This window comes from Salvelinus sp. IW2-2015, linkage group LG22 (assembly GCF_002910315.2).
Source record: "Salvelinus sp. IW2-2015 linkage group LG22, ASM291031v2, whole genome shotgun sequence".
NCBI lineage: Eukaryota > Metazoa > Chordata > Actinopteri > Salmoniformes > Salmonidae > Salvelinus > Salvelinus sp. IW2-2015.
The window spans coordinates 9,494,665-9,517,687 of record NC_036862.1 but is presented as its reverse complement, the minus strand read 5'-3'; the positions used below and the strand labels follow the sequence as shown (position 1 = coordinate 9,517,687).

General features: G+C 43.6%; 1 protein-coding gene across 3 annotated transcripts in view; it reads left to right on the top strand.

Moving 5' to 3' along the window:
* LOC111949726 (G-protein coupled receptor 4) overlaps nt 1–23,023 on the top strand; it is a 49,926-nt gene extending 26,903 nt beyond the window's left edge. For all 3 annotated transcript variants that reach the window (XM_023967076.2, XM_070434003.1, XM_070434005.1), the window contains exon 2: nt 21,368–23,023. In XM_023967076.2, the coding sequence (XP_023822844.2) occupies nt 21,885–23,009 (1,125 nt within the window). In that variant the 5' untranslated portion in view covers nt 21,368–21,884 and the 3' untranslated portion in view covers nt 23,010–23,023. The remainder of the gene's footprint in view (nt 1–21,367) is intronic.

Genomic DNA, 23,023 nt, shown 5'->3' with positions numbered 1-23,023 from the left:
TTAACTTTTAACAAGGCATACTTGCTAATTGAAATGCATTCCAGGTGACTACCTCATGGAGCTGGTTGAGAGAATGCCAAGAGTGTGCAAAGCTGTCATCAAGGCAAAGGGTGGCTACTTTGAAGAATCTCAAATATAAAATATATTTTTATTTGTTTTAACACTTTTTTGGTTAATACATGATTCCATGTGATATTTCATAGTTTTGATGTCTTCACTATTATTCTACAATGTAGAAAATAGTACAAATAAAGAACAATTATTTACAGTATATATAAACACCAGGAAACCACATTTTTGATTGCAGTGGGCCTTTTAAATGACTTATTTTGAGAATGAAAATATGAAGCATTATTTAATATACTTCCTGTTACCTAGTCACCTTACACAGTCCTGAAAAAGGCAAAGTCAAATTTGTCACTATATGAATAGTTTGAATGTGAACATTGTGAGGCTTGTATAGTTGTGCACCGCTCTGCTTCCTTGTGAAAAACCAAACTACGTGCTGTGAGCAGTTCTTAATTTGAACAGATGTTGTGTTGACCGTTACAAAAAGGAGAACATTAGATCACTTCAAAGTCATCACCAGGCCAGTGAGGCCACACAAAGTGCCTGTGTCTTCACATCTGAGTTTGGCCTCTGGCAAAACATACTCCAAACAGTGGTGACAGGGACTCTTGAAAACAGATGCCCTCGACAGTCAGCTAGCTCGGTTCAGTTGAGTTCGGTACAGGACATTGTGTGACACCAGAGACTCAGCACAGTGTGGCCTCTCCACCAGCTGGAGGAGCAGGATTCCCCAGAGAGCACAACAACATATGAACTCGAATGTGTTGAACCTAAAGAAGCTTTCGACTCTTATCCACATTCTGTTGATAGCATTGCTGTGTTATGGTACAGTACACTAAGAAAATAACACCCACACATTCTTATGGCTCTTATACAATACATGTAATAGATACCAACAGTTTGACAGGTATGCTTCCCTCATCAGGGTTTCATCTTGTACAGTATATGTTGTGATGTCACAATAACTATTTCCAATGGCAGTTGGACTTGAGATGGCCATGTGTTGGCCTAGTGTACAGCTGCATCCTGTGGGTTTAGAATCAGTGAAGCAAGTAATCCCTCTAAAGATGATTTTATTATCTTACGACTTTCATTTCTTTTGATGAATAATATGTGTGATTCATAGCTAGATGTATGAGTGGCAGCATCTGTATTATGTTGCTTCGATATTATTTTCCCACCCCACCAGTTATTGTCAGCAGCAGCTGCTAGCTTGAGATATCTAATGTCATTACCTACCCACCCGGCACACACTGGTTGAATCAACGTCGTTTCAACGTAATTTGTCAATGTCTTGTGACGTAGAATCAATGTGGAAAATACATTGGATTTGAAAAAAGTTATCAACCAGCACTGTTTTCAACTGATATCAACCTGCGTTGTAAACGTTGAAATTAGGGTAAAACTTCAACTTAAATATATTGACTTAACCTGACTAACATGTTGTTGCATCAATCTAATTTCAACATAATCATCAGAACTATGTATACGTTGAAATTCCACGTAGAAGCGTAAAAAATATTTGACATCCTATATTCAATATACACTGAGTATACAAAACACGAAGAACACCTGCTCTTTCCATGACATATACTGACCAGGTGAATCCAAGTGAAAGCTATGAACCCTTATTGATGTCACTTGTTAAATCCACTTCAATCAATGTAGTTAAAGAAGGATTTTAAAGTCTTGAGACAATTGAGACATGGATTGTGTATGTGTGCCATTCAGAGGGTGAATGGGCAAGACAAAATATTTGAACGGGGTATGTTAGTAGGTGCCAGGCGCACCGGTTTGTGTCAGGAATTGCAATACTGCTGTTTTTTTCCACACTCAACAGTTTCCCGTGTGTATCAAGAATGGTCCAAAGGACATCCAGCCAACTTGACACAACTGTGGGAAACATTGGAGTCAACATGGGCCAGCCTCCCTGTGGAACGCTTTCGACACTTCGTAGTGTTCATGCCCCGACGAATTGAGGTTGTTCTGAGGGCAAAAGGGGGGAAGGTGTTCCTAATGTTTGGTATACTCCGTGTATAATGGGATGGTTGGAAGTATGTAGAATTTCACATTTGATTAGACATATTTTATTTGAGTTAGAGGAGTAACTTTCAACGATTCAATGTTATTTAAGTAGTCTACGCAAATGAGTTTGGAAGCTGATCAATGTCTAAATGTGTTGACATGATAGCTCAGCTTAATCAAACACACCTTGTTTCCATAGATAAGCAGGGTACATAGAGGAAGGCATCTGGATGGTGGACTAGTTCACACTGAACTGCATTACCAGTAGGAGTCAATGTTCAGGCTGGAATCGTTGAACTGTGTCTTCACATTTTATGTCAATATACAGTACCTTTTTATTTAGGTTGATGGCATGACGTTAAAACAATGATGTTGATTCAAACATAGCATTTTACTATCAACATCGAAACAAGATCAAATAATGTGTCTAATCAAAATAAAAAATGAAACACAATCTCAACCACCCCAATATAGGCTATTTTGAATATACAGTAGGATGAAAAATATTTATATGGTGAATTTTCATTGGAATTTAAACGTATACATTGTTCTGATGATTATGTTGAAATTACAACCTGTTAGTCAGGTTAAGTCAATGTATTTAAGTTGAAGTTTTACCCTAATTTCAATGTTTACAATGCTGGTTGAAATGAAAACAGTACTGGCTGATAATGTTTTTTAAATTAAATGTATTTTCCGCGTTGACCCCACTTCACAATAGGTTGACAAATTACATTGAAACAACATTGATTCAACCAGTGTGTGCCCAGTGGTATAGGCGCCTGGGCAATGGAGCAAACGAAGCGGCTGCACCCCCACTTTCAAAATGAACATGACCCAGTGGGTAATTTGTTATTTTCAATAATTAGTCATGTTTTGAGCTAATCTGTTTTACAATAGATATGTCCATTTTATATATGATATAATAATTAACAGATTGCATTTTGCACCCGTCGTCGCCTTAAGATGAATGGTTTTGACCACTCTAAAGTTTTGCTCCGCTCCAGCGCGCCACTGTTTTGGTTCAGTGCAGTTAGAAAGCGCTAGTTGCATCACTGGTGTTTAAAATGAAAAGGCACCTGCCTAAATATATATTTTGTTGTATCGTCGTTTAATTTTCCGATGCACTCAGGGTGTTGTTACATATCGTTTTAGTGGCGTGCACCAAAAGCAAATTCATTGTATCATTTCACTTCGCCTGTAAGAACTATGATGAGCCTGGCAGCCTGGCATGTCTGATTAGGCTTCGCTGTATCGCTGCCTCTGACTCTGGGTAGCCTGCCCTTCCATCAGCCTACCAGAAAACTGCATGCTCAGTAGTTGTGTCTGTATGCGCCTATGCACAAAAGGGAAAAGTACAGGATATTTGTATCTCTATAAAACAGCTCTTCTTGGTTTGGTAAGTCATATCGACCAAATAAGCCATTTCTACTCTCGTTGCATCAAATGTGTATGCTGCTGAGACAAGTTCATTTGAAACATTGTCATGGTGACACTGTAATGTGACAGCACTTCAAACAACAGCACAAAAAAACGATGTCGGGGGAAAAGGAGGGAAAGCCGGACGGTCATTTAATGTGCTTGTTGAGACTACCCTTTGGTTATTCCCCATACTTTTCATGATTATTCTGTTTCTTCACGATTTGTCGTCACCTATGTAGCCTACTGTGTTGTTTAAAAGGCTTTTATTAAACAGAATTACAAGTGAAAAAGAATTGGAGAATCATTTATAGTAGCCTAGTCCTGTAACTGCAGGCTACATATTTGTTCAAATATAAAACCCTTTTATTTCCTCATCTTAAAATGGAAATATTTATGAGGTAGGCTACAGTAAAAATGATTTTTGTTCAAATTGTGTGGTTTTAAGAACCAAAACGCAATTACAGTATGCAGTGCTGTTCATTGTTTCTATTCATCAAATTAGGCCCACACAATAACAAAATATGCAGGCTGTATATGAGTAGCATGGTAAAAAATGTTTTGGTATGAGGTAGGTCGGAGACCCTTGCTCCAACCCAAACCGTTCAAAAATGACCCATATTGCCAGAACTTTATTATTTCTATTGCAGATTCAGGGCAGCAATTTATGTATATATATAGCTGGTAAAAAAAAATCACATTTTAGAATGATACATTCATAATACGTTAGTAATATTATTTTTATGTGACCAAATTTAAATGCAACACTCTAGTTTGCATTTTCAAGTTGACAGTTCTCGTTCAATGCCCTTTGACCTTTCCCTGTGCCTTACGCATTCAGTTGAATACAAATAAACCTTAGCTGACCCCTCTGTTTGTTGCCTGTTTAGGAGACCTGCCAAGCCCTCTCGTACTGTAGTATCCTCTCACTAATCTGCCCTAATGAATGAATAATCATGCAGCTCAATTCTAGACCCGTCATCCTCGCTCTCTCGCTCGCTCTCTCGTTAAGTGAGGGGGAAACAGAAGCGCCTCTCTCTCTCCCGGGCATTGCTGGTGGCTGATTAAAAGGATGCCAGGTTCGTGCTCACCACCCCCACTGTGTTTATTGTTATGAAACTGATTCAATAACTCAGGGTCTTTCCCACCAGACCTCAGGGAGTTGACAGAGAAGGGTCCTCGCCGAGGCCATCGGGAAGCCTATGTGTTTAGACTCATTATTAAACTGGGACCAACTGGGCCGTCCACTGGGACGCCTGTCCAAAACACAGACTTGCGAATGCCTGTGACACTGTCCAACTTGTAATGTCACTTGTCCAACTGGCTATGTTCCAGGAAGGGAACAACCATCCTTACCATTTGTCACGCCCTGACCTTAGTTCCTTGTTTATGTCTCTATTTTGGTTTGGTCAGGGCGTGAGTTGGGGTGGGCATTCTATGTTTTGTTCTATGTTTTGCTTTTCTATGTGTTTGGCCGGGTATGGTTCCCAATCAGAGGCAGCTGTCAATCGTTGTCTCTGATTGAGAACCATACTTAGGTAGCCTGTTCCCACCTGTGTTTGTGGGTAGTTATTTTCTGTTTAGTGTTGGTTGCACCTTGCAGAACTGTTTCGGCTATTCTTTTTGTTATTTTGTATTCAGTGTTCAGTCAGTTAAGCGAATAAAGATGAACACGTACCCCGTTGCATTTTGGTCTGACGATTCCTCTTCTTCTTCCGATGAATGCCGTGACACCATTACTAATATTAAGTGATGTTGGGTCATTGTGACGGTATAGATTGCCTATCTGGAGTGAGGTCGATCTACTGTTGAGGTAAGGAATGGACTAGGAAAAAACTGATCATAGAATCATATATTACCTGGAGTGTATTCACCGTGTCATTTGTGTCAAAGCAATTATTATTTAGATAGTACAGAAGTTTATCACAATCTCAAAGTTTCCCTACGAAAACAAGTCATAAGCTAAATAAATCGATTATGAACTGTCTATTATGGCGCTAGGTTCTCAATTGTCCGTTCACCAAAAGGGTTACTCTTCTGTCTGTCAGAAAAATTATAGTTTGAATGTGCTTCCCATCCCAATCCAAGCAACACTGACAATTTCTCCCGGGCTGAAATAGATCAAATTATGATATTATGGTAACTGGTTTTCAGGCTTAACAGTGTTAGGCAGTTTTAAGTATATGTGCCGTTTGAACATTGGCCAGGGGGCCCTGCTAATTCAGTTGAACAAATGCACCGATTCAAGTGCGGTAAAGTGGCGATTGTTGTTGAATCTAAAGATCGCGAGTCACCATTACGAAACGTTTGAAGGTTGGTCAAATAGATATACAGTAACTGTGAACAATAAATCACAGTTATCTGATATGTTTAAAATAAATAACTCACAGGTGTTTGGAGGTCGCTGTTCTTCCGCTGTGTGAATCCTGACTAACCTGAAGCTAATGCTCCACTAATCCTAAATTAACCAAAGAAACAAAGAAAGGCCAATGTGTTTAGTGAGTTCAATACTGTGCAATCTCTGTTTTCATTGGCATTAGGATTAATTAAACAAAGCTAACCAAATAAATGCTAATCTCAATAGATGTATCCTAGTGTTTTTCCTGTGGCTACATATCATTTTCACTAGTTCATGATGGTATAGTATAGAGTCTAATGAGTTAAGATTAAGATTGTTCACAGTGTTTGTTCTGATATAATTAACACTTAGCTCTAAGTATAAGCAAGTGCAAGCAAACGAGCTGCGAAGAGGTAGGCCTATTCCTTCAGCACTTTCGAAATGAACAGCGACAAAAATTCAGATAGATGTTGAGGCCTTAACTTTACTATTCTTTAAGGAGGAGAGAGAGAGAGAGACTCCGCTATTAGCCTACCGTTTTACATATTATAATAGACCTATGTGGTCTAAAGGAAGGACAATACAATCACAAGGATCCACTTTTGTAGACAACATTACAGACGCACTGGCAGCGCATTGCGCAAACAAAACAGCCCTCGCAATATGAACTGGAATTACATGGGTCTATTACTGAACTTTTTGCTGAACAAAAGTATTTGAATGGGAAGAGACTGTCACTGGCAACTATGGTTACGAGGAGGGGATACTGTAATAGAATGTTGTTGGGTCTATAACTTACCACCCTCTTCGTGGAGAAAAGCGCCAGAGATTATTATAACACACAAAGTAAGAAAAACAATGAAATGCATCATTCTAACATTGCCTAAAATTATGAATAAGATAGTAATGAGATAGACCTATATAAGCAATATAACAATGCCGATGTACAAACTATGGCACATATGACGATAAGCGGTTAAGAGGCAAGCCGTAATTTCATTAAGACATGCGCAAGCTGAGACGGATGTAGCCTATATGCCACCTATTTGTTCAGCACTTTTGAAATGGACAGCGATATAATTCAGAATATGGGCTGTTCTTAGAGTATTCTGACTGTACACCAAGTCCGAACCGTAGGATAAATAACGGGGGCACATAAGCATACAATGAAAGCTGTTACAATGGGGTCAGGTAAGCAGGCAATGAAATCTGTTACAATATTCAACGATGACATTTCTCTAAAACTGGCTACAGGCTAGATGTGCACCACCAAGTCAGAACAGTAGGCTAAGTTCTAAGGAGGGAAGGGACAACATTCTTAGGGTGAGGCACATGGGCTACTAACTGCTTACTACACAACATACTTAGTATTACTTTCTTAGCCACAGTATACATATCTCCCTGGCATATTACATCACTTATGCAGCAGCATACTAGACATATTTATGGACTCATCATTGTTGTGCTGTGCTGTCTTGAACAGGAAGTTGGCAAGGCGGTCCTTCTCGTGGGCAAACTTCTCAATGACTTAGTCATCAAAGTCTGGCATTCTCTGGATAAAGTCATGCTGGTTTGACAGCATGGCCCAATGCATTTAACCTTTTCTGGCCCATGGAGTAGCGTGTTGTTTTTATCCTTTTAAGGGGGGGAAAGGTTTCTCTCTGACTCGGCGGTTGTCATTGGAGTGGTGATGATGATTTTGAGAAGAGAGACCCATCTCAGACAAGGCCTCCCGCAGGTTGTTCTCGTTGAGTGATTTAAATGCCAGTAGAGAGTGGACAGCTCCGTTTTCAACTTCTCCTGGTTGCCCAGAGGCCATAGTTTGGTAGCACACTGGAGTTCTGCGGTCAGAAAGCAAAATACATACTGGGAGAAAAATTAGCTGTCCACCAACTTTGCTGCAATTAAGTGGTTATTTTCAGAAAACCTTTCTTGCACATGAGCAGCGATTGTGTCGCATGCCTCCTTCATCATGGATGCAGTGTTAAGTTTGCTCCGCCTTGGTTCAGTGGCATCAACATGTCCTTTGGCCAGTGTATTAGTTTGCTCGCAAATATTTTGAATGTTCACCTTGAAGTTGTTGATTGCTCTGGCGATTCCTTCTGCATCAATGGTTCGTTTCTGCATTATGTTGTACAAAACATCCACCTCTGGCATGACCACGGAAAAGAACTCGAGCAGTTGCAGAAATGTGGGATCCTTGAGTTTCATGGACAGGCCATAAGCCTCGCTGATGATGATCTCATCCCATCCAGGCTGCGTTTGGATGTCCTCCATGCACTGGGCCAGTGCCCCACAGTCCTCCCATACAGCATTGACGGTTCTGCTTTTGAAGTTCCATCGTGTACTCCGTGGCCTGGTGACCTGTCTGTTCATTGATTCCGCGAGAGCAGAAAGTCTTTCGGGTGAGCCCGTGAAAAAGGTGGAAAAGGAGGATTGGTCTGCCAAAAACACTTTAAGCACGCTCACTCTCCCTGCACAAAGTTGCTGAAGTGTTAGATTCAGTTGGTGTGCCGAAACAGTGCACAAATTGCGCGTTTGGATAAGTCTCCTTCAGTAGCGTTTGGACACCATGTACTTTACCACATACATTTGTACAACCCGCTTGTCCTTGATATTCAGAGTCGCGTTGGTACTGGTTTGATAGTGTTGGAGAGGCCAACACCAGTTTTGTCCTTCACCTCTACAAACTCCAAAAACCTCTCACACACAGTGTGGTCTGGTAACATGTAGCGCAGCACTATTACCATCTGCGATTTTTAGAGGAGACGTCAGTGGTCTCGACTGCCTGTACAGACACAAAATGAGTCTCAGACACCTCCTTAGCTATAGCTTCTCTGTACACTTCATACATACAATCCAAAAGTGTGTTTTGGATCGTGCTTGATGTACCCTTAGAAATTGGTTGGTCGTCATAATGCCTTTGTAGCCTGTAATCTCCTTCCCGAAGGAGCTGGGTGAACGGTGGCCAGGTATAGGTCCAGTTGTAACAGGAACCCCTGGCACTGTGCGGCCGTCCCATCATACTCCCGGGGAAGGGAGAGATGCATCCCACTGGAACTGGATCCGGACGGGACGGGTAGAGGTAACCCCGTTTGCGCTGAGACTTCCTGTCTCTCCCAGCGGTCCATCGTCTGGACAACCCAATCCATCATGGCACCGAGATGATGCAGCACTCCTCCACTCCTCTGACCGGGGTACCTGCTCCTGCTGACTCCATGGTAGGTGTGAGATTCTGTCATTGGTGTGCGTACTGGGAGCGGAGTCAGGTGCAGGAGAGCAGAGTTGTGAACAGGCGCACACTTCATTTAGGCAGGAGAAACCAACAGACGGACGCCACTGCGTCAAACTCCAGCCAATTGGCAAAAGTGCAAACGCGCAAACAGTCACAATAATATGTACAAACAAATAAACATACCTCGTGAAATAAAACACGGAATAAACGCATACCAGTATAGCGCGTCAAAATAGACACGTAACACAAAACAATCTCACACAAAGACATGAGGGGGACCAGAGGAATAAATACATGTAGTGTGATTGGGGAATGAAAACCAGGTGTGCAGGGAACAAGACAAAACAAATGGATAAATGAAAAATGGAGCGGCGATGGCTAGAAAGCCGGTGACGTCGACCACCGAACGCCGCCCGAACAAGGAGAGGTGCCGACTTCGGCGGAAGACGTGACAGTTAGAGCACTTGTGTGAGACCTGTGGTTCTATGGAAAAGTCTGGACTATTATTCATTCATTATACAGGGTGACCTACATGTGTCCCAATTACCAGTGTACAATGGCACAGAACAACAGCACTCTGTGTGAGTTAGGACATCATGATAACTTCAACACAAAGGTGACACCAAGATCGTGGTGGGGCTCACAATGACAATTAGACTTAGTTAAGTTGGGATCCATCATTCATCAAGGATCCACATGAATGTTTTCAATTAGTTTCAGTTACACACTGTATTATGGTGTGAGAACACACTCTCACACAAACTATAGCTGAATATACCCAGGGAAAGACATCCTACATATACACACTTGACAATGGACACCTGTGACACAAAAGTAAACAAACGAGCTACAGACTAAAATCAGTTGAACGGAAATTACATTTGTAAGAGTCAGCAAAAAGTGTGAGCTAAGCACATTTATGGGAGCGGGGGGCAAATGCGTTGTGCGGGGGTGCTGGTTGCGACAGCCAATGTGGCAGGCTTCGTGTGGCGGGGCTTCAATAATCCTAGCTGGCAGCTGATCAAACGCCACGCCTTTTTGCACGATGTGTTCCAGGTTAGCACAGGCTCCCCTAGTTCCCCCTGCTGCTCCCACTAGAATCTACAGGCTGCGTGGCCAATAATGTCCAGCCCTCACAAACTACTGGCTAGCGTAACGTCCAATATGGCACGGGTTTATCCAGAGCACAATTCCATGTGTCATCCAGCCAATCAGGTCTCTGGGCTTGACTGACCAGGTAGGAGAACACAGAACAAAACACCCTTCTGATGAGTTACGTCATACAGGCTGAGGCTCATAAGCCAAAGCGAGCTGTTGGCAGACGTTGAACCTGATGAATGTCGCCAGGACGCCTGCAACCTTCAAAAGACTATCGCAGGTGTGCTGATAACATCAGTGTGGTCACTGAGCCACGAAGGAAGAGTTGTCAACACAGTCTAAGTAAAATAATAATAACAACACAGTCTAAAATACAATAATAATCACCAGGGTGTGTAACCTACTGGCTTCATTAAAGAACATGAATAGAATAACCTGTGCATGATTAACTTCAAAGTCAACCAAATACTAAGCACGTTAAGTCCAGTTTGTCCCAGGGTTAGGTAGAGGTCACAACTACATTATATTGTAGTTGACATTGCAGTGTTAAGATTCCTCCCTCGCATCCAAAAACTCTGAGATAAGCATTTGACAGTAAGCACAAACCACATTCTTCAGTGTCAGTGTTCATATTTGTTTCCTAGAAAGGAACCAGATCAACGTAAGCGTCAAATCTGTGAGAACTTCGAAACAAGTGTGTGTGGGGATTATATATATTTTTTACTCAGTGAACGTTATTTTTGCACACATATAGCCTTGTGCACTTGATCGACGTCTATACTGGCCAGTATAATAGAGCAAAAATAGAATGCCTGTGTCACGTGGGACTAGGTGGGTGAAGGAATCAGACGCAGAGAGAGATCCACTTGGAAAAAATATTCCTTTTACTAATGCACAAAAAATGATAAACCCAAACATCCAGGGCGCAGAGAACAACTTGATAACCCAAAACACAGGGTACCAAGTAAAATGTAAAAATAATACACCTCTACCTAAAACACACACACACATAACATAAAGACAATCCCGCACAAAACAAGGGCGGGTCTACCTACTAAATATAGGGAAGCTCATTTACGAAAACAACAGAAACACAGATGAAACTAATAAGACAAAACAAACAGACAAACGAAAAAGGGATCGGTGGCGGCTAGTAGGACGGTGACGACGACCGCCGAGCACCGCCCGAACAGGCAGGGGAGCCAACTTCGGCGGAAGTCGTGACAGCCTGTTTGTTTCATTCTATTTCTACTTTATGATGTTTTTTTCCCCAAGTGCAATATTCCTGTGTGTGGTCACAAGTGTTCTGTTCTAAAGGCTGTCATGGTAACAAGTGTTCTGTTATAAAGGCTGTCATGGTAACAAGTGTTCTATTATAAAGGCTGTCATGGCTAACAGCAATATTAGTGTCTTGTTTTTTCTCAAGACTTGAGTGTCATTTGCAGTAAAGTCTAGGCAACAAATACAATTGGATTGCTTTCTTGAATTTCTTTTAGCTGTGAGTTAGGTTCACATGAACCACTTTATATTTTACACACAGAGACTGATCATGTAGATCATATTCTTTGTTGTTGAATTAGTTCAAACCTGCATTTCCCCCTAGCAGGGACTTTTTGTACGTTTCAGTGCAACAACAAAAAAGTGTCACCTTTTTAGGCCCTCAGCAGTTATCATCCCTGAACATTGTGTGATAGGCTGAGAGACTTTCAATTATGTAAAACATTACGCTACCCCCTTCTTAAACTGAACACACCCTGTTTAATAACCTGGACAAACACACAGAAAATACCCTCTGAGAAGTATACAGTAAGCAAACACATTCAGATTGCTTTTACCGTGTGAAAACTCAAAACAGGCCTCCTAATAGTTATTTGGGCTCCAACCACGTGACCCATGTGATCTTCTCAAAGGAGACACTTTCTCTTGCAGGTGCACAGGGCAACCCGGTGTTCACCTCCGTTTGTGTGGTATGAGTCTCTGTGTCTTTGACTGAGCTTTCAGTCCTGACAGTATCCCGTTCCGCTGAGGTATTAATATCCCTTGGAGCCCACAGTCTCACAATGTCCACCACCCTTCTCCTGAAGGGTAACCTAGGCAACATTGGTTGCTTTTTCCTCAGAGCATCCTGTTTCCTTGAGAGGTAGTACGACTGACTAGGCACAAATGAGTCAATGCTCAACTCAGTCTCTTGTCCCGTGCCAGGGACCTCATGCTCTGAAACAACCCCAAAGTAAGGTTTGATCCTGTTGTAGTGTACCAATGCATGATAAGGTCCATTACACTGTACTACTTCATACAGCACATCTGACAGTTTCTTTGCGATTTTGAAAGGATCTTTGAGTTTCTTTATCAGTTTGGGTGACAACCCCTTTTTCCTCTGGTAGTCTCTAAGTCAAACAAATTAATTTTCCTCGTACCTCTGGGGTGTCACATTCAGATCAAAGTATTGCTTTTGTTTACCTGTGGCTTTTAGGTGATTTCTCTTTACAGCTTCCCTTACAGTGCTAAAATACCCTTGCACCTTACTGAAAAACATACTGTTTCCCTTCATTTTGTTGTGTTCCCATAACCACATCAAGCGGTAAAGTCATTTCAGTACCAAACAGCATCCTGTATGGTGTGAACACCGTGGAAGATTGAACACTACTCCTGTATTCCATCATCACATATGGGAGTATCTCATCCCAATTTCTTTGATTGTCATCAACAAAAAGTGACAGGATATTGAGTTCTGTTCATTCTTTCCACCAAACCATTTGATTGTGGGTTATACGGAGTGGTTCGTGTTTGGTTCATTTGTAAAAGATTGCACATCCCTCTAAAAAGAGTACATTCAAAAATGCTCCCATTGTCGCTATGGATAGAGAGAGGAACGCCTAGCTTCAACACAAATTCCTCTACCAGTTTCTTGGCCACTGTTACTGCTTCCGGATTGGGTATGGCATATGCCTCTGACCACTGAGTAAAGTAATCTGACACAACCATAATGTGTTTGTTACCTCGTCTCTGCTGTCTCTGTAAACGGACCCATTAAGTCTACAGCTATCCTCTCAAAAGGGCGGCCTGTGACAGATCTTGTCATACCATCCTGGCCAATAAAATCTTGCTCTAATTTTACTGGCGAGTTTTTCAACTCCTAAATGGTCTCCTGTTCTATCATTGTGGATATAGCTACAGTTGAAGTCGGAAGTTTACATACACCTTTGCCAAATACATTTAAAATTCGTTTTTCACAATTCCTGACATTTAATCCAAGTTAAAAAAAATCCCTGTTTTAGGCTCACCATTTTATTTTAAGAATGTGAAATGTCAGAATAATAGTAGAGAGAATGATTTATTTCAGCTTTTATTTCTTTCATTACATTCCCAGTGGGTCAGAAGTTTACATACACTCAATTAGTATTTGGTAACATTGCCTTTGAATTGTTTAACTTGGGTCAAACATTTTGGGTAGCCTTCCATAAATTTCCCACAATAAATTGGGTGAATTTTGGCCCATTCCTCCTGACAGAGCTGGTGTAACTGAGTCAGGTTTGTAGGCCTCCTTGCTCGCACACGTTTTTTCAATTATGCCCACAAATGTTCTATGGCATTGAGGTCAGGGCTTTGTGATGGCCACTCCAATACCTTAACTTTGTTGTCCTTAAGCCATTTTGCCACAACATTGGAAGTATGCTTGGGGTCATTGTCCATTTGGAAGACCCATTTGCGACCAAGCTTTATCTTCCTGACTGATGTCTTGAGATGTTGCTTCAATATATCCACCTCATTTTCCTTCTTCATGATGCCATCTATTTTGTGAAGTGCACCAGTCCCTCCTGCAGCAAAGCACCCCCACAACATGATGCTGCCACCCTCGTGCTTCACAGTTGGGATGGAGTTCTTCGGCTTGCATAACGATGGTCATTATGGCCAAACCGTTCTATTTTTGTTTCATCAGACCAGAGGACATTTCTCCAAAAAGTATGATCTTTGTCCCCATGTGCAGTTGCAAACCGTAGTCTGGCTTTTTTATGGCGGTTTTGGAGCAGAGGCTTCTTCCTTGCTGAGCGTCCTTTCAGGTTATGTCGATATAGGACTCGTTTTACTGTGGATATAGATACTTTTGAACCTGTTTCATCCAGAATCTTCACAAGATTATCTAAGATGTGCAGACGTGGTTTGTCGTCCTCTCGTTTACTTTTTGTATTTTTCATCTTTTTTGTATATATTTCAATTTATTTTTCAATCTCTTTTCCATTTTAAAATTAAATATACCTTCCGGTAACCCGCCTCACTCAATGTGACACGGATCCACTATTTTTTTTTAGACCTTATAGCCAAAACGTTCACCAGAAGCTAGCCATCAGACACTAACCAGCTAATTTGCTACTAGCTATTTAGTCAATGTTAGCCACTGCTAGCGACCTTTACCCTCTGCACAGGCACCAGGCGTTTTTTAGCCTGTATAATACCTGCCAGCCTCGGACTGTTTTACTCCACTACAACGCCGGCTTCCTGCCGTAAACCCTGGACCATTACTCCTGATCATCACAGCTAGCTAGCTGCCACCGAGTGACCCAGCCCCGATGCTAGCCCTGAGCAAGGCGCATCTCCCGGCTAGCAAATGAAATTACTACAACTACCATACCTCTTTCGCCATCTGGCACAGTCCCTTCGTCGACACGGTGCCCCGCCGTACCACCACGACTGGTCCGCAGACGTAATTCCATCCGCTGTGCCCTCACCCGGCCTTTGCCGGACGTCGTAGTAGACGCTTCTACCTACCCCGGCCTGCTAACTCTAATCGCCGTGTCTCCCGCGTGCTAGCGTAGCAACGACTACCCCGCAGCTTCCTTGATCCATCTATTGCTGTTCACTGGACCCTATGATCACTTGGCTACATAGCTGATGCCTGCTGGACTGTTCATTTATCACGGTACTCCACTTTGTTTATGTTTGTTTCTGTCGGCCCTAGACCTGAACTCAGGCCCTGTGTGTAGTTAACTGACCCTCTCTGCCCAGTCATCGCCATTTTACCTGTTGTTGTTGTCTTAGCTGATTAGCTGTTGTTGTCTTACCCGTTGTTGTCTTAGCTATCTCTCCCAATCAACACCTGTGATTGCTTTATGCCTCGCTTTGTCTCTCTCAAATGTCAATATGCCTTGTATACTGTTGTTTAGGATAGTTATCATTGTTTTAGTTTACTGCGGCGCCCCTAGTTCCACTGTACATGTCTCAGATAACTCCTTTGTCCCACCTCCCACACATGCGGTGACCTCACCCAGTATAACCAGTGTGTCCAGAGATGCAACCTCTCTTATCATCACTCAGTGCCTGGGCTTACCTCCACTGTGCCCGCACCCCACCATACACCTGTCTGCACATTATGCCCTGAATCTATTCTACCACGCCCAGAAATCTGCTCCTTTTGTTTTCTGTACCCAATGCACTAGACGACCAGTTTTGCTAGCCTTTAGCCGTACCCTCATCCAACTCCTCCACTGTTCCTCAGGTGATGTGGAGGTTAACCCAGGCCCTGCGTGTCCCCAGGCACTCTCATTTGTTGACTTCTGTAATCGAAAAAGCCTTGGTTTCATGCATGTTAACATCAGAAGCCTCCTCCCTAAGTTTGTTTTATTCACTGCTTTAGCACACTCCGCCAACCCTGATGTCCTTGCCGTGTCTGAATCCTGGCTTAGGAAGGCCACCAAAAATRCTGAYATTTCCATKCCRAACTARAACATTTTCRGWCAAGACAGAACTGCCAAAGGGGGAGGAGTTGCAATCTACTGCAGAGATAGCTTGCAAAGTTCTGTCATACATTCCAGGTCTATACCCAAACAGTTCGAGCTTCTAATTTTAAAAATTAATCTCTCCAGAAATAAGTCTCTCACTGTTGCCGCCTGTTATAGACCCCCCTCAGCTCCCAGCTGTGCCCTGGACACCATATGTGAATTGATTGCCCCCATCTATCTTCAGAGTTCGTTCTGTTAGGTGACCTAAACTGGGATATGCTTAACACCCCAGCAGTCCTACAATCTAAGCTAGATGCCCTCAATCTCACACAAATGATCAAGGAAACCATCAGGTACAACCCTAAATCCGTTAACATGGGCACCCTCATAGATATTATCCTGACCAACTTGCCCTCCAAATACACCTCTGCTGTTTTCAATCAGGATCTCAGCGATCACTGCCTCATTGCCTGCATCCGCTATGGGTCCGTGGTCAAACGACTACCCCTCATCACTGTCAAACACACCCTAAAAAACTTCTGTGAGCAGGCCTTTCTAATCGACATGGCCCGGGTATCCTGGAAGGATATTGACCTCATCCCGTCAGTCGAGGATGCCTGGTCGTTCTTTAAAAGTAATTTCCTCACCATCTTAAATAAGCATGCCCCTTTCAAAAAATGTAGAACTAAGAACAGATATAGCCCTTGGTTCACTCCAGACCTGACTGCCCTCGACCAGCACAAAAACATCCTGTGGCGGACTGCAATAGCATCGAATAGTCCTCGCGATATGCAACTGTTCAGGGAAGTCAGGAACCAATCCACACAGTCAGTCAGCAAAGCAAAGGCTAGCTTTTTCAAACAGAAATTTGCATCCTGTAGCTCTAACTCCCAAAAGTTTTGGGACACTGTAAAGTCCATGGAGAACAAGAGCACCTCCTCCCAGCTACCCACTGCACTAAGGCTAGGTAACACGGTCACCACCGATAAATCCATGATAATCGAAAATTTCAATAAGCATTTCTCTACGGCTGGCCATGCTTTCCTCCTGGCTACCCCAACCCCGGCCAACAGCTCTGTACCCCCCGCAGCTACTTGCCCGAGCCTCCCCAGCTTATCCTTCACCCAAATCCACATAGCAGATGTTCTGAAAGAGCTGCTAAACCTGGACCCGTACAAATCAGCTGGGCTGGACAATCTGGACCCTCTCTTTCTAAAATTATCCACCGCCATTGTTGCAACCCCTATTACCAATCTGTTCAACCTCTCTTTCGTATCGTCCGAGATCCCTAAAGATTGGAAAGCTGCCGCGGTCATCCCCCTCTTCAAAGGGGGTGACACTCTAGACCCAAACTGTTATAGACCTATATCCATCCTGCCTTGCCTTTCTAAAGTCTTTGAAAGCCAATAAACAGATCACTGACCATTTCGAATCCCACCGTACCTTCTCTGCTGTGCAATCCGGTTTCCGAGCTGGTCATGGGTGCACCTCAGCCACACTCAAGGTACTAAATGATATCATAACCGCCATCGATAAAAGACAGTACTGTGCAGCCGTCTTCATCGACCTGGCCAAGGCTTTCGACTCTGTCAATCACTGTATTCTTATCGGCAGACTCAATAGCCTTGGTTTCTCAAATGACTGCCTCGCCTGGTTCACCAACTAATTCGCAGACAGAATTCAGTGTGTCAAATTGGACCTCTGGCAGTCTCTAGGGGGTACCACAGGGTTCAATTCTTGAGCCGACTCTTTTCTCTGTATACATCAACGTGGGTGATTGTGGGTGATTCCCCGATTCACCTCTACGCAGACGACACAATTCTGTATACATCTGGCCCTTTGTGCACTGTTAACTAACCTCCAAAGGAGCTTCAATGCCATACAACACTCCTTCCGTGGCCTCCAACTGCTCTTAAACGCTAGTAAAACCAAATGCATGCTTTTCAACCGTTCGCTACCCGTGCCCGTCCGACTAGCATCACTACTCTGGACGGTTCTGATCTAGAATACGTGGACAACTACAAATACATAGGTGTCAAATCAAATCTAGAATCGGCTTTCTATTTCGCAACAAAGCCTCCTTCACTCACGCCACCAAACTTACCCTAGTAAAACTGATTATCCTACCGATCCTCGACTTCGGCTTCTACAAAATAGCTTCCAATATTCTACTCAGCAAACTGGATGCAGTCTATCATAGTGCCATTCGTTTTGTTACCAAAGCCCCTTATACCACCCACCACTGCGACCTGTATGCTCTAGTGGCTGGCCCTTGCTTCATATTCGTCGCCAGACCCACTGGCTCCAGGTCATCTATAAGTCTATGCTAGGTAAAGCTCCGCCGTATCTCAGCTCACTGGTCACGATAACAACACCCACCCATAGCACGCGCTCCAGCAGGTATATCTCACTGGTCATCCCCAAAGCCAACACCTCCTTTGGCCGCCTTTCCTTCCAGTTCTCTGCTGCCAGTGTCTGGAACGAATTGCAAAAATTGCTGAAGCTGGAGACTTACATTTCCCTCACTAACTTTAAACATCAGCTATCTGAGCAGCTAACCGATCGCTGCAGCTGTACATAGTCCATCTCTAAATAGCCCACCCAATCTACCTACCTCATCCCCATATTGTTTTTATTTACTTTTCTGCTCTTTTGCACACCAGTTTCACTACTTGCACATCATCATCTGCTCATCATCATCTGCTCATCCATCACTCCAGTGTTAATCTGCTAAATTGTAATTACTTTGCTACTATGGCCTATTTATGGCCTTATCTCCTCACGCCATTTGCACACACTGTATATAGACTTTATTTTTTTCTATTGTGTTATTGACTGTACGCTTGTTTATTCCATGTGTAACTCTGTGCTGTTGTTTGTGTCGCATTGCTTTGCTTTATCTTGGCCAGGTCGCAGTTGTAAATGAGAACTTGTTCTCAACTAGGTAACCTGGTTAAATAAAGGTGAAATAAATAAAAAAAAGGTCCTTTGCTGTTGTTCTGGGATTGATTTGCACTTTTCACACCGAAGTGCGTTCATCTCTAGGAGACAGAACGCTCCTCCTTCCTGGGCGGTATGACGGCTGCGTGATCCCATGGTGTTTATACTTGCGTACTATTGTTTGTACAGATGAACGTGGTACCTTCAGGCATTAGGATATTTCTCCCAAGGATGAACCAAACTTGTGTAGGTCTACAATTTTGTTTCTGAGGTCTTGGCTGATTTATTTAGATTTTCCCATGATGTTAAGCAAAGAGGCACTGCGTTTGAAGGTAGGCCTTGAAATACATCCACAGGTACACCTCCAATTGACTCAAATTATGTCAATTAGCCTATCAGAAGCTTCTAAAGCCATGACATAATTTTCAGGCATTTTCCAAGCTGTTTAAAGGCACAGTCAACTTAGTGTATGTACTGGAATTGTGATACAGTGAAATAATCTGTAAACAATTGTTGGAAAAATTACTTGTGTCATGCACAAAGTAGATGTCCTAACCGACTTGCCAAAACTAGTTTGTTAACAAGAAATTTGTGGAGTGGTTGAAAAACAAGTTTTTAATGACTCCAACCTAAGTGTATGTAAACTTCCGAACTTCCTGATGGCAACTGTAAGTATCTCATATACGAGCTCATCTGGTACAACCCCTCTCCAGATGGTGTCATCTGTCTCATAGTTTTGACTCTTAAGGCATAACACCTTATTCTTCACATGTAATGCCCCCCACACTTGTTTGAAAAGCCTAAACTTTGGCTCCGATTGCAACTCCACAGGGAGCTCTGCTCTACCCTCTTTTTTCCATGTCTTTAACTGGGTGACCACTGGGTCACTATCCTGTGCTTCCAAAAGGAAAGCTGCATTTTTGAGTACTGCCTGGCTTGTTTGAGCTCCAGCTACAGGCTCAATAGTGACATCCTGAGGCTTGTTTACGATGGCTCTCAGATTGACAGTGGCCTCCTGTGAGACAGCTGTGTCCACACTCTGGCTGTGTGTGTCGGCGTGACACACCATCAGCATTACTGTGCAGTCTTCCTGGCCTGTGGACAATATCATAGTCAAACTGATCCAGTTTCTCTAACCATCTAGCCAACTGTCCCTAGCCAACCTCAGTGAGCTGTGATCAGTTCTCAGTAGAAATTTCCTCTCCAGAAAAAAGTGTTGGAAACACTACCACAGCAAGAAGCTCCTTCTTCGTACTTGAATAATTCATCTTCTGTTTTGACAGTGCCCGACTGGCATATGCTACTACTCTCTCTCTCTACCCCTGACTGTCTCTGTTTTCATGGGGTCAGTGGACACTCCCTCAGCCCAAGATGATGTGTCCCAGGTAGCTCACCTGCGACCTGAACATGTGGCACTTAGATGGCTTCACCTTTAAGTCCTGCCTGCTCCAATCTGCTGAAAACCTCGTCTAAACGCTTCACATGCTCTTGGAATGTACAACCAAACACTGATGTCATCTAAGTACACCAAACATGTTGTCCACCCTAAATCAGCCAAAACCAGGTCCATGAGACGCTGGAAGCTGCTTGGAGCATTTGTCAACCCAAACCCCATGACCTGGAATTCGAAAAGCCCTCACTTTGTCACAAAATATGTTTTTCAACGATCCTCGGGGTGCATCTCGACTTGCCAGTACCCATACAAACACACACACGTACACACGGGCGTACTTGTGAACTGATGAGAATGATTTACATTATTGGTCCCTCGCCACCATGACTGTGTCATTATCTCTCCTATTGTGGGTACTTACAGGAGCCGTAACGCTTACCCCTTTTGATTATGGCTTGCTGACTACGTGTTTTGTGACCCAGTTATTCTGCTGAATATCAGAAGGATCGTCCCCCATTGAACTGCATTTGACAAGGTCACCATAGGAGTGGCCCATCCTTCCTTTCACAACAAAGACTAGCATGGTATCTTTCATGGTCGTAATTACTGTTCAAAACCACTGAATATTATACTGCTAGTGATTGGTGTAGTTTCCATAAGAATTGTGACTAATTGGACCAATCATGACAGGTGGATTAGAAAGGGCTGTCCCTTGTGTCCGTCTTTATTTCTGTTCAAGAAGGATGACCTTGGAATGTGGTTAAAAAGTAAACACTTTCGTATCAAATATGTATTTATACTCTTGTGTAAAGCATACACTATGAGTAAAAACATAAGAGTGTGAGAAAGACCATTGGTCAGACCGGAATGTTCTAAGAATAAATAATAATGGCTTCAACATGAAAACAAGCAGAGAGGTGAGGAGTATTGGAAGTTCAAGGTTAGAGTACATACCAGAAACAATAGGTACAGAAAGCTGATATAGAGTAACTTGAAAAATTAATGGATCTGACCATTCCATCCAAGTGCATAAACATCAACTGTATGTGAACAACTAACTGGGTTGGAAAACTGAAACAAATTAAAATTGGCAATACACACTATCTCACACACTCTCCTTTCTTCTGTTTTAGATGGGCAGTGCCGAAGAGGCCTGAGTTAACAGATCGCCTGCTGCTGCTGTGTGCGTGGCATGGATCGTCAGTGACAATCTTGGAGGAAGGGTGTGTTGTTTGGCCTTTGAAGAGCTCTCATCCAGCAGAAGAGCTCTCATCCCCCTACACCCCATCAACCTCCCCACCTCCCTCTCCACAGCTAGCGACAGACCTTGGACAATAATCTCTCCAAGATTTATGATGTCCTTGTGCCGGAGTGGAGGCCTGGCTCTTTGTTCATAAGAAGGGTTTTATATCACCACTTTTTTTTTCTCTCATCTTCTTCCTCAATTGAAAAAGGAGTGGGACCAGCCGTGAAATGGGAAACGTCTGTTTGACATGTGAAGCCCATCTGGAGAGAAAGTGTGTTTTCAAGGAATTACTAAACAAAAAGGAAACGTCACTGTACGGAATGTCGTTTTCCCTCTTTCCTTCTCATTAACAACAACATGTCGGATTGTTCTGGCCCTTTAAACGCTTAGTCACAAAATAAACGATGCACCTACAGAATATGAGGACAATGTGCAACATTTCCTTCTGTAATGTGGACTCGAAGATCGACCAGTACTTCCAGCCTACGCTGTACATCATTGTCATCGTCCTGGGCCTGCCCACCAACTGCATGGCTCTGTGGGCAGCTTACTTGCAGGTGAAGCAGAAAAACGAGCTGGGCATCTACTTGATCAACCTCTCCTTGGCTGACCTCCTCTACATCGGCACCCTGCCCCTATGGATCGACTACTTCCTCCAGCACGACGACTGGATTCATGGCCAGAATTCCTGCAAGCTCTTCGGCTTCATCTTCTACACCAACATCTACGTCAGCATCGCCTTCCTCTGCTGCATTTCCATCGACCGATACCTGGCCGTGGCCTACCCGCTCAAGTTCGCCAAGGTCCGGCGGGTGAAAACTGCCGTGCTGGTCAGTTCCGTGGTGTGGACCATTGAGATAGTGGCCAACTCTGCGCCACTCTTCCACGACGAGCTCTTCCAGGACCGTTTCAACCACACCTTCTGCTTCGAGAAGTACCCCATGCAAGACTGGGTGGCGGGCATGAACCTTTACCGGACCTTTCTGGGTTTCCTGGTMCCCTGGCTGKTCATGCTGGGTGCMTACCGGGGCATTCTGCGGGCGGTGCGTGGCAATGTGTCCACGGAGTGTCACGAGAAGGCGAAGATCAAGCGCCTGGCGCTGAGTCTAATCCTGATCGTATTGCTGTGTTTCGGGCCATACCACGTGCTCCTGCTGTGTCGCAGCATCCTCTTCCTCCAGAAGCCCTGCGACTGTGGCGCAGAGGAGGACCTGTTTGCAGCCTACCACGTGGCGCTGGCGCTCACCAGCCTGAACTGTGTGGCTGACCCCATCCTCTACTGTTTTGTTAACGAGGGCGCACGKCATGACGTRGGTCARGCYCTCACCACCCTGCTMGGSGTCTTCAAGCGGAAKTCGCCCMCGCCAGCTGACGCACTGYCAGCTGGATCTMTCACCTTGGAGACACCACTGTCCACCAAAAAGCAGCTGGGCCTGTACAGCGAGGTCAAGGCCAGCACCTACAAGACAGAGCTGGTGGCCCTCAAAGAGGAGTGTCTTCAGATGACCATACTCAGTGTTAAGAAATGAACAGCCATCCTGAT